The sequence below is a fragment of the Galleria mellonella genome, unplaced genomic scaffold (genome assembly GCF_026898425.1).
Source record: "Galleria mellonella isolate WM207_F2 unplaced genomic scaffold, CSIRO_AGI_GalMel_v1 utg270, whole genome shotgun sequence".
In the NCBI taxonomy this organism is placed as follows: Eukaryota; Metazoa; Arthropoda; class Insecta; order Lepidoptera; family Pyralidae; genus Galleria; species Galleria mellonella.
Window position 1 is genome coordinate 404,532 of NW_026442062.1, and position 12,679 is coordinate 417,210.

General features: G+C 31.6%; 1 protein-coding gene across 1 annotated transcript in view; it reads right to left on the minus strand.

The window, feature by feature from the left end:
- The window catches only part of LOC113511425 (neprilysin-4-like), a 79,802-nt gene extending 67,455 nt beyond the window's left edge, over window positions 1-12,347 (minus strand). The window contains exon 1 of the mRNA XM_052895304.1: window positions 12,064-12,347. Within this exon, the coding sequence (XP_052751264.1) occupies window positions 12,064-12,075 (12 nt within the window). The 5' untranslated portion in view covers window positions 12,076-12,347. The remainder of the gene's footprint in view (window positions 1-12,063) is intronic.
- Between the last annotated feature and the right edge of the window lie 332 nt (window positions 12,348-12,679).

Below are 12,679 nucleotides of genomic sequence, written 5' to 3' on the forward strand. Positions count from 1 at the left end.
TTAGACAATCTTATTTATATACGTAAGTGGAAATAAGTTTGTGCACTTATATGGTCACACTTTGTTCGTTGCTTTACGTTTATTTAAATGCAAAGTAATAAGTACTTCTTTACTTTGTTTTATTAGTGTTTGGATACAAATGTTTTTTTTTTATATATATTTTAATGTAAATACTTCAGTCGATGGCTAAAATGTATTGAGTTATACAGATATAAATATTTATCGATTGAATACAGAAAGGAGAAATAACTCTGTGATTTTGTTTATAAATTTGCCTTGACAAATCTTTTGTAAGCTACACGAGACGATAATACTTCTACCGTACTATTTTTATTAAATAATTTCTTTGAATTTGATTCAAGACAGAGAAGGTTTTATATATAATCAATTAGTCTATTATTGTATGCTTTAGGAGTTTTTTTTTTTTATGGATTAAAATAAAAAATAACTCCCTTTGTAATATTTGATTCGCACTGATGGAATACCAACAAGGCATAATTGGCGAGAAAAGTCTAGTCGCTTAGCTTTTCATTATTACAATGATTTTTTTGGGTACCTCATAGACTTCGACTTGATAAGGTATATTGCTAACAATGGAGTCGCTAGTCTTCATTGCTAACATTTCGTTCTCTCTGGAGGATAGTGGGAAAACTTCTATCGGATCTCGTAAAGAGGAACTGGAATTCATGGATGCACTATCTATTTCTCTGTCTATCCAATGGTTGACTGGTAGAGAACACCGTTCGGTGTTAAGTCCGCCTTCATACAATTACACAGTGTGTTATAGTACATTACTGCAGCGGCCAGCAACTGAGGTTAGATGGACGAACGTACAAACGTGGGCCGAGGCGTAGCCGAGGCACCCATACGTGAGTCATTTGCAAGCCAGTTCGAAATTTAAATGAAACCTTTTATTAGTTACCTCCTTGGTAGTTATGTTTCGAAGTAAAAGGTCATTCCATTTTTTAATTACAGGACAGGTATGAGTTTACATAGTAATTTATCTGGCCGCAAAACACGACAGATATGGATTTTCATACAACTTTTGCCGGCCGCTGCCCGCATGTATCTGACCAGTACGCTATTTTTGATTTATCTCTAAGAAGATTGTCAAAATAATGCTTACATTTCCAAGCATGTTTGAGAAAAATTTTTTAATAAATAAATAAATACAGGAAGACTGTGATAGCAACTTTCAAATGGTTCATCGTCGCCGAACGCGAAAGTGAATCTGTGACCTTGCTACTACAGCGAAGAGGTAGAACATCATGGGGTTTTACCCGGCAAATCGTCTCGAGACTAATAGGTATTGTTACGTCAATATCAAAATAGTATTATGCACGCTTTGCGTGCGTACAACGAGCGTCTGCTTGATAACAGCTGATAATAATTATGATTGTGGTTGTAGCGACTACACGAGGAAATATAAGCACGTAATTATGACCAAAGTTAGCTAAGTGTGAAGCCTGCAGCGCAGTTTGAGTTTGTTTTAAGGCTATATTCTCATACTTATTATTTATCCTTGTCTATTCTTTTTTGTTGACATAATCCTTCCCCAAAAGAGTTTTTCCAGTATCTGTCACGCTTATCAGGCGGGTTGGCAACCGCAGTTACGCTTTTAGAGATGTTTTAAGAGGGACCTTGTTGACCATTCCTTGATCTCCCTTAGTCGCCTCTTACGACGCCCACGGAAAAAAGGGGTGGCCAATTCTATGCCGGGGCATACATCATTTTGTAAAAAAAATAAGTAGGTCATTAGCTTGCTTATTATTTTGAAAAATATATAATAATTATAAAAAAAAATATAACGAATATTTAACTATATATGTAATAATGGTCTTACCACAAAAATAATTTAATACATTAAGTACCTAAACAGAGTTTAAAATAACTGTAAGTAACTAAATACTGTTTAGTTGATGTAATGATGTTTATTTTTAATTTTCTGAATAGATTTTAATTTATTTATAATTACCTTTATTGCTTTAAATTCCTTTTATTTTAATTATAACTTACTTTGTTTAGATATAAATAAATGTTAGAGATGCATTTATAGGAAACTGTGTATCGTAAGTTTAACTTTTTTTTGTGATAAAAAAATAAAAGTAATTTATGTTATGTTATAAAATAAATAAATAATACGGTAAATGTAAAAATCCTTCAAAAATTTCTGTGATATATATACTTTATTTATAAGTTATAATATTATATGCATACCATATTAATCCAATCTTGATCAGTATCACTGTTTGTTTTTGAAACCAAGTATTTAAACTATTATATAAAACTGTAATAATAGATTGCTTTAATGTGTTTACAGCAACGATGATTTAGAACTAAACAAGCGTTAGAGATGATGATAGCTAACTGCTTGGTCACCGTGACCCGCGGGTAGAGCGATAACGAGGCAAGGCTGAAACGATTATGTCGAATGTCAATTTCTATCAAATTCATTATACGGGATAGGCACGGTTATTTGGTTAGAGAACGTGTACTACGGGTACAGTTCAATTTATAAACAGTTCAAACTTCGATAATTATAATCTTATTTTACTTTTTCTTTTTTTTTTTTTATTATTCAACTTAGATTGGCAAACAAGTTTAAATAAAAAAATAAAAAAAGCAATTATTTTTAGAAAATTTCTGCCTGTATTTTTGTTATGACATGACGTACAAAATACTGTACCAAATTGGATGAGGTGCGTGGTTGTTCACCTAGTGGTGTAAATTAAAATCTAATATATGTTTTGTCTTGCTACGCCATTTAAATGTGGTATATTTGGTTTTCTTACTTGTAAAATCCACGAATATGAAGTAGCAGTTAAAAACTTTGTGATATTCCATAGGCAAATAGTTTAATATAAAATTAAATAAAATATACTGTAATCTAAATGGGAGACGAAATATATAAAATATTGGTTGTTTTCCCCAACTTCCAGAGAGAGACTTTGTACAAAAGTCGATTGCTTGGGTACCTCTGTCCCATTCGTGTTTCAACCGTGAAGTAGTTGTGTTTGCATGGTTGTGTTTCGGTTTGAAGGGTGGGATATGGCGTGAATTTACTGGGTACAGAGGAATAACACCTGAGTCCTCAGGAATGGCAACGCATTGGGGGTATCATGGGCGAAACAGTATACTCTGTTATGTCCATGGTACTGCTCATGTCTATAGGCGACGGTTAACACTTTCCATCAGGTGGACCGTCAGCTTGTTTGCCATTCTAAGTTGTATAAAAATATGATAGCACTTGCTCAATGTACAAGCCAATTTTAATACTATTCCACGTTCTGAGCCACAATGCGATTTATTAGTGTCAATACACCTATTCCTCTGTGGATGCGCAAGCGCATCTCTGTTATGCAAGGACGTGAGCTTTTACCAGCCGCGCCTAATCGGCAATGATCGCGTATTTTACATACGTACAGTCAGCATTAAAAAAATAAATGGATTTTAATTGGTATCGGAACTACAAGTACTTTGCAAGTTTTTCTTATTAACTCATTGGCATAATCTTAACTAAAGACCTGAAATAAATAAAAAAAATTGTCTTTTTAAATTTAGAATCTGGTTAAATTAAATTAAAAAATGAAATGCCAGTCTATAACAGCGTTATCTATATGATTATAAAGGAATTTGATATTGTAAAGGTTTTTTTTTTTAATATATAGAGCCCTTATAAAATGATAGATAGATAGATAATAATAGCTTCATAGATATTTCTGAGAACTAAGGTTAAAATATTATTTCTCAGTACCTTACAATTTGATTGTCCATCTAACTGAGAAACAGTCATTGAGTTACTTGACAGCAGAACTATTTAAGAAACTAAACAGAGGTACTCATGTAAATTAATATACATATAAACATAGTAATTGAGTCGAATGCTCATTTGCCTTACGTATTATTAACAAAAAAAAAAAATATATATATATATATATATAGTATGTATATTCGTAAGCACGCAGAGATTAATCAGTATAACATTATTTAATTCAAAAAGTTTATTGTACCCTTAAAATTCATTGTTACAATATTTAAACGAATCGATCATCTTATCTCGTACATATATCTGTAGGTCAGTTCTTGTACGCAAACAATACGATAAATCGGCCGCTGATGCCTAACACGAATGGAATAAAAAGTAACTGTACCAGAATGTCCATTGTTAAAACGAGGTGTCACCACTGTATCGTGTCAACGACCCACGGATACATGTCAATTTTTAAAGGGTGATGTATCTTGTTCACTTGTATAAGTGAACAATGGTTAATGTCCGTTAAAGATCAGAGTAACGGACACGGATGTAAGTAATGGATATGAATTAAAACGGGACCAAGATACGTGCGATAAAGGATGCATTACAGTTAGGCGTGTCGAGTTTGTCGCCTCATTTGGACTTCTCTTACTTGGTTTCGTGTTCTTTTAATAGGAGGCAAAAAAAGTTAAGGAAATATGTTTAAGTAATATAATTAAAATTGTGTCCTATAAAAAAATTTACTTCAATTGTTATTTAACCAGTTATTTTAATTTAAAAACTAAACTACTGAATTGTTTTTGATAAAACTTCTACAGGACTAAACTGTAAGTATATCCTTTCAGATGAAAAAAGAATTTTACAAATCGGTTCAGAACTGACGGAGTTATGAGATAACAAACAAAAAAATGCAACCAAATTGATAACCACCTCCCTTTTGAAGTCGGTTGATATAATTATATTTGTAGGACATGTTTAAATATCACATGTTTGGCAACGCATGGGGGGTATCATGGGCGAAACAGTATTCTTTGTCATTCTAAGTTGCATAAAAAAAAGTATTGCTGAAGTAACAAATTGCAGTCACATTTACAGACAAAATCAAATATCAAGAATAAATAAATCAGATTTGCTTAAAATCTCATAAGAATGTTCCGTTATACGCAGCTGGTTCGGTTTCATTCGTTACATGACTTTACAGTTGTAAGTACTTACTCATTCCTTTGGACGGAACAGATAAATCCTGTCAAGGATATTGTTTGCACTTCCTTGGACATTAATTGAAGATTCGCGATGTGTATTCAAATTTATATATAACTGGATAACGGGAATTTAATAAATTTACTACGTTTGTTGTTTCCGTCAATTGTTAATCAAGTTTTTTAACATCGTCATCACATATCAGCTTTTAACTGTCCACTGATGAACATAAGCCTCTGCCTATAGAGGTTCTGCTAGTAGTTGCCATGCTTGGCAAGCGAATTGGCAACCACAATTAGGCTTTGGATATGTTTAAAGAGGAACGCTACTATCTTTGAATCATTAAATACCGTTAGTCGCCTCTTACGACACCCACGGGAAAGGAAGGGGTGGCGTTTTATAAAGAAGCTTTGCTCTAAATTTTTAAAATTATACCTATATAAAAAAAGATTTTTAAAAGAAATTTAAAAAAAGGAAAATTTCCTTTATAGGAAAATAGCTTTGTTTTGTCAAAATTTTAAGGTAAAATGTAGACTGTGGGTTAATAATCTAAGACATTGTCTATCTATCCCGTGTGGTCCCGGCATAGAATAGACTACCCCTTCCTTTCCCGTAGATGTTGTTTCCGGAGGCCTATGTTCCATACTGGACAGTTATCGACTGAAATGATAGTATTATATCAACAAAAACACAATAATACAAACACTCTGGATTAGACAAACATCCGAATATTTTTAAAAAGATTGCATTTTTTACAAAGGTCAGCGTTCTTAGTAATTTATTACATTTTGGTATTTTTGGACTTTATCGAGAATATAAAATCTCACAATCAGTGACAAATAACTGTGATTAGACTGATAAGCAAAGGAATTCCTTCATAACGTCCACTTTATATTCAACGTGGCGTGTGTAATGTATCTCTTTGTTATATTTTTATTTTTGTAAACATTCTTATTTTATTTCATAGCGGTAATTTTTTTTCCAAACGTTTTAAACTTAGAAAAGTTTGTAATATGATTACTGAAATATGTAAAAAAGAAACTTACATATTTTAGTAATAACATTAAAGTTTAAAATAAGTAAAAAATTTGCATTACAATTATAATTTAAAATTTATCCATTTTAAAATTAATCTTTTTTTTTATACAACTTAGAATGGCAAACAAGGTGACGGCCCACTTGATGGTAAGTGGTAACCGTCGCCTATAGACATGAGCAGTACCATGCACATAACAGAGTATACTGTTTCGCCCATGATACCCCCCATGCGTTGCCATTCCTGAGGACTGAGGTGTTATTCCTCTGTACCCAGTAAATTCACGCCATATCCCACCCTTCAAACCGAAACACAGCTATGCAAACACAGCTGCTTCACTATCAGCGAAATTGACAAAAATCGAATTGATAAATCGATAAAAATAGAATTCATTTGACCACCTCCCACTATTGTAAGTCGATTAACGATATATTTACCGATATTGTAACGAACAATTATCGTAACTTATTTATAAATACAGTCCCATTCAACAATGGTCGCGTTGTACAGTTACATTCACAAACATTTTGGTATATTGTATTTCCATGTGCATGAGATCGATTTTTGTTCGCCTTACACTCATTGTTTGATCGTCGATTATATTTGTTGAAGAGTAAAAATAGACCACCTGTGTACACTTTTGCTATAACCTAATATCTATACTATAGGGGGGAAAGCGATTGTTAGTAATGGAGACTGAGAATCCCATTGCTAGCAATATTGGGTATATTGCTCCAGGTCGACCTCCTCGTGGTTCTCCCTAGAAATTATCATGGTTAATTCCTGATGAATTCATCATGATGGGCTAACTGGCCTGTTTTCATTCTCATCTATCTCCCTTCACTGGTGCTCCGCCAGCGTATCCCGTTGGCGCGGGTGTTACGTTAACATTTTATTTTCACCCATCAAAAAAAAAATCTATACTATAAGGAATGTACAAAAGCATATAGATAGATAGATAGATACTCTTTATTGTTTCCTCCAAAAGATTACAATAGTAAACTAAATAGTAAAATAAATAAAATATTTTTATTCAACTAAACTTAATTTAATTATTTACAAGCGAATTTAAATAGTAATTTCTTTATAATTCTACCGCCCATTTGGAATACAGTTTTAGTTGAGAACGGGCGAGAATCAAATCAAATCATATAATTTATTTTGCAAAAACATAGGTTGATAAATAACTTTTTTTTTTAAATGAAATGAATTTATTTTGCTAGAATGCAGGTAATTTTAAATAATAGAGGTTTATATTTCCCATGTACATTCTACCTCTATGTCGGCGTGCAAATTTTATCAATATATATATATATATATATATATATATATATATATATATATATATATATATATATATATTCTACATTATATTTCCTTTCCTTAGTCATACAATATATTATTATTATTTATTACAGTAAACGGAAAATAAAAGCCTGTACAATAGTTGTCGAAATTAATAAAATATTTTAACAAACTGTGATATTAATTAGTGTATCATCAATGGTACTACAGAAGCATCAATGGTATCTCTAGTGTAGGTTGTGAAGTGCATTTGTTTTTTTAGCGAAATATTCATTAATGGTATAAAACCCACTTACTTAAGTGTTAATTGAAAATATTTATGAACAACTATGTTTTAACTCTTACGGTTTGATTTTTTTTTATTTTATTTTTACATTATTTTCATTACAGGATAAAATATTACACTAAACAACTGCTTTTTTCAACCGAAATTGTTTTCACAATTATAAATTTGATTCAATACAGACTTTTTTTTTTTTTATACAACTTAAAATGGCAAACAAGCTGACGGCCCACCTGATGGGAAGTGGTAACCGTCGCCTAGAGACATGAGCAGTACCGTGGACATAACAGAGTATACTGTTTCACCCATGATACCCCCCATGCGTTGCCATTCCTGAGGACTCAGGTGTTATTCCTCCGTACCCAGTAAATTCACGCCATATCCCACCCTTCAAACCGAAACACAGCCATGCAAACACAACTGCTTCACGGTTTAAACACGAATGGGACAGAGGTCCAAGCAATCGACTTTTGTACAAAGTCTCCCTCTGGTGTTCATGAGTTATTTCAATTATTAGACAAATCAAGTTCATTATTTTAAATATTATATTGAATTGTATGTCAAACAAAATGTATTCTATTATATGTAAGATTTAAATCGTAATATAAAAATAACGATTTAAATCTCCCATGCACGACCATTTAAAGCAATCCACGTCCATCTTGTAAGTGTGGTTATCTCAATTATAAGGTAGGTACATATAGTAAGTATTTAACGTAACTGCCACTTCAGCATGCAAGGCTTCAGTCAAGTAGGTATAGTTTGAAATTAGAATTATATAATTTCTAGGTTTTAGTTGAGAATTAATATTATAATCAATTTAATATTGAAAAATCCTATGTCGCAATATTCGTCATGTTGATTTCCGATATCACTCCATCAATTTTAATGCATTTTTTTGTGTATTGTTGCCAACAGCTTAACTGATGAGATATTTTTTATCCAATAGGTGGCAGTAGGAGACGAAACAGTCTTTGCCAGGTCAGCAACTATTTTTCATAAATATAGATAGGTATAAAGCTCGTGGAACTTATCACGATGGGCTAACTGACTTGCTTTCATTCTCACCTATCATCCCCAGTGTCCTGCCAGTGTATACCAAGAACGTAGGCAGGCTTACCATTTCATTGTCATCAATATATATATATATATATATATATATATATATATATATATATATATATATATATATATATATATATATATATATATATATAACATAGTCTGTTGTTTTTAGTCTATTTACAATAAAATTGTAAATAGACTAAAACTAACAGGCTTAAAAGCTAGTCTGTATATAAAACATCTAGGCATTTACAAACAGATATACTTCTGAAAATAATTGTTTGTATTAAACAAGTATCTGTAAAACAGTAAAATGAAATTGTCCAAAATTCTTTTTTTTCTTCTTCTCTAATTTCTTTTTTTTTTTATTCTAATGAATAAAATTAATTATAACAAAAAAAAAATTATTCATTAGTGTTGTAATGAATTAATTAAATTACGCATAATTATTGGTACATATGACGACGAATTCGTGACGTTTTAATGAGCAGGTATCTGATTATTTGTGTGAATCCACACCGTCAGGACTTTGTACAATGAATAAATTAATTAACTAGTTTTTTTTTTATATAAAATAATGTCACATATGTAAATATTAACTACGTATTTACATAGAAAATATTATGATATTTTTTATGTGCGCGTTTCTTTTTAGAAGAGATGACGTTACGGTATATTTTGTTGGATATTTAGAACCGACTTAAAAAAAGAAGGTTTTCAATTCAATAGTTCTTTTTTTATGTTTGTTTTGTCAGAACTCCGTCATTTATAAACCGATTTGAAAAAATATTTTTTTACCTAAAAGGGTATACTTTCAGATTGGTTCCACAGAAATTTTATTAAAATCGGTCTAGTAGTTTAGTTTTAATTCAGTATAATTGATTTGGCCACGATGGAAGTATTTTTTTTGTGGGACTAAATATTAAATTATTAAATTTATATTATTAAAGTTTACTCCGCAGCAGGCAGTTTAGTACCTCACTAAAAAACGAGCGCTTCAAACATATCACAACTAATATAGAAGTAATACGGGAATGAAGATTATAATTTGCAAAAAGAATTATTCAAATCGGTACATAATTAATGACGTATCGCGTAACGTGTAGATACGTTACGCGATACGTCATTAAAAATGTGGACGAAATAAAAACGTTTGCCTTTTGAAAATGGCCAGTTCCATTTAATTGTATAAACGTTAAATAAAGTGGCAACACTAAACGAGACTATATCCTATTTAATTAATTAACAACATTTACACAGTGTGTAGGTACATCCAAAATCTTCACAAAGGCAAATGGCGTCAATGCAACGTGCTACACACGGATACCGCCGTGGGAACAGCTTTATCTCATCCTTATGCTATGTGAAAATGTATAAAAATAGTCTTATTGGACGTTCATGGGCCGTTAAAAATAAACCGGCCAAGTGCGATTTGTGTTCTTTGCCTCTAAATAGGTATAATTAAAAAAATAATTGAGATCTCGCACCAGTGACACGACTAATAACATTTTTTTTAGCTACGTTCAAAATTGTAGTAGCGTGCTCTTAAAATAAACGTATTTACCTAATAAGATACATAATAAAGTAAAGAGGCTAATCGAATTTTTACAATTATTTGAAAAAAAAAACAATTGCGTTGACATTACAAGATACCAAAAAAAACTTTTTCTACTTGCAATGATATTTTTTTATGGATAAATATAGAATAGTGCTCTCATCTATGCTAAGGAAAGCAAGGTAAGAGATGTATATAAAACTACAGACTTTAGCTGTCAATCTTCTCTGCTTATCCCGAATGGAACCTGGATAAGGTACCTCTGTCCCATTCGTATTTCAACCGGGAAACAGTTGTGTTTGCATGGCTGTATTTCGGTTTGAAGGGTGGGATATGGCGTGAATTTACTGGGTACGGAGGAATAACACTTGAGTCCTCAGGAATGGCAACGCATGGGGGGTATCATGGGCGAAACAGTATACTCTGTTATGTCCATGGTACTGCTCATGTCTATAGGCGACGGTTACCACTTTCCATCAGGTGGGCCGTCAGCTTGTTTGCCATTCTAAGTTGTATAAAAAAAAATTATACCTATTGTTTAGATGAGAAAGTGTCGTAGATGTTTATTTCAAGCCGGATTTATAAATGGACTGGTTACAACAAATAGCCTATATTTTTTACTATCAGTAAATATATAGCACCTTATTTATAAAATGTCAAACGTGTCATAAACCTATTTTAGCTATTGAACTGTATTATCTCTTTCTTTTATGCTAAATTTCCAATTTGAATGAAAGTGAATTGAACAAAACAGTGTAGGTTTGAGTTTTTATAAATACGGAGTATAAATCTTTGGTATAGAATAAATTGTAATTTATTTATTTATTGTTTATTGACCATATTACAAAAAAAAAATGTTTGGTACAAAAGGCGGAATTAATACTATATAGCATTCTCTCCCAAACAACATTTGACAAAACAGAAATGTAATTATGCGGTGAAAAAATAGAAAATTGTTACAGATAAACAATTACACGTACGTATCGATATTGACTCACAAATCACAACACATACAATGGAGAACTACTGTACATTATGATTATGTAAATATACATCTAGTTATCTAGCTAAATAAATTTAGTTAAAGAAAACAAATCCGAGGGTTACGACTAATATGAAGCTCTACGAGTCTACGCTGTTATCGCTACGTAGACAGAGAAGTCTAATGACGCTTGGCATAGTGACCTATCGTTGACCGACTTAATATGGTAGCTTTAATTGATTTTTTATTGAGTTAGCGCATTATTCAATTTTCGATTAAATTTATTATCTATTGGTTGATCGCCAATAGTGTAATTTATGGCGATAAATGAAATATGGAAACTATAACAGCTTTCTTAGATTCCGTATTGTAATACGACAATTTTTATTACGGACTATACCGATAATAAAAAAAAATGTATTTCAAATTAATAACTCATTTTTTATGAATAACTTATGAAGTAAATAATTAACTAGTGATCAACGGCAATTAATGATTTTTTCCAGATTTTACATTTGCAATAAAACTAGATAAATATTGAATATTATTATAGATTTAAAATCGGTAGCGTTATCTAGTAATTAAAATTATATGCGGATAAAAGATTTTCATTTGTACCTACCTATTTGGGACGTATTTTATAATAATAAATAAATATAGCATAAGTCCATTTACAATATAAATCCTAAGAAATCCTAAGATCATTGAATTAAATTTCATGAGCACAGTATAGTAATTTTTAATCAAGAAACTCAATTCAATAAAGTAACTTTTGTCTATGTTTTGACGGTAGTGAGAAAAATATTTGACTACGTATGTACCTTAGTACATATTAATATCAATCTGAATATTACATCGAATTAGAAATTTGTAACTAACTTACCTTATATTTCATTTTTGTATCTTTCTCTTTCTTCCCAAAACACAAAACACTTATAAAGAAAATAACTGTCCAAAATAGTTATAAAATAAAAAAGTTATGATAAAAAATTAAAAAATATAAACTGTCAATAACAATTCGCGAATTTCGCGCGCAAACTGTACGTAACCGCGCACGCGTCAACTGCGGCTGTGCGACAATGGCTGCGGGTGCCGCCAGCGCGCCGGTTTTGCTTATACACCAGTCGATGCAGCGAGCCAGCGAACAACGACCCAATCTAACAACCAGTTAACGATGCAATGACGAAGGTGAAGGTAAGCCAAAGGTTGTATGTAGTGCGACAGAGGCATGCCGAAACCGCCGCCGCAATGTTTTAATGCGTCGTTTCACCCAAATATTGCAAATTTTTTGCTCAGATACGGATTAATTAATTTCGGCAATAATGACTAAAAAGTATTTACTTTTAAGTATTTTAATTCGTAGAGAATATTCCATACAATATTTAAGTGCCTACTATTTACATTCAGGTTATGTAAATCTACCTACGTATCAAATTAAATCAATATCAACAAAACTGGAATTTTATCTAAGAACAAATCTCATAATCATACAAATACAA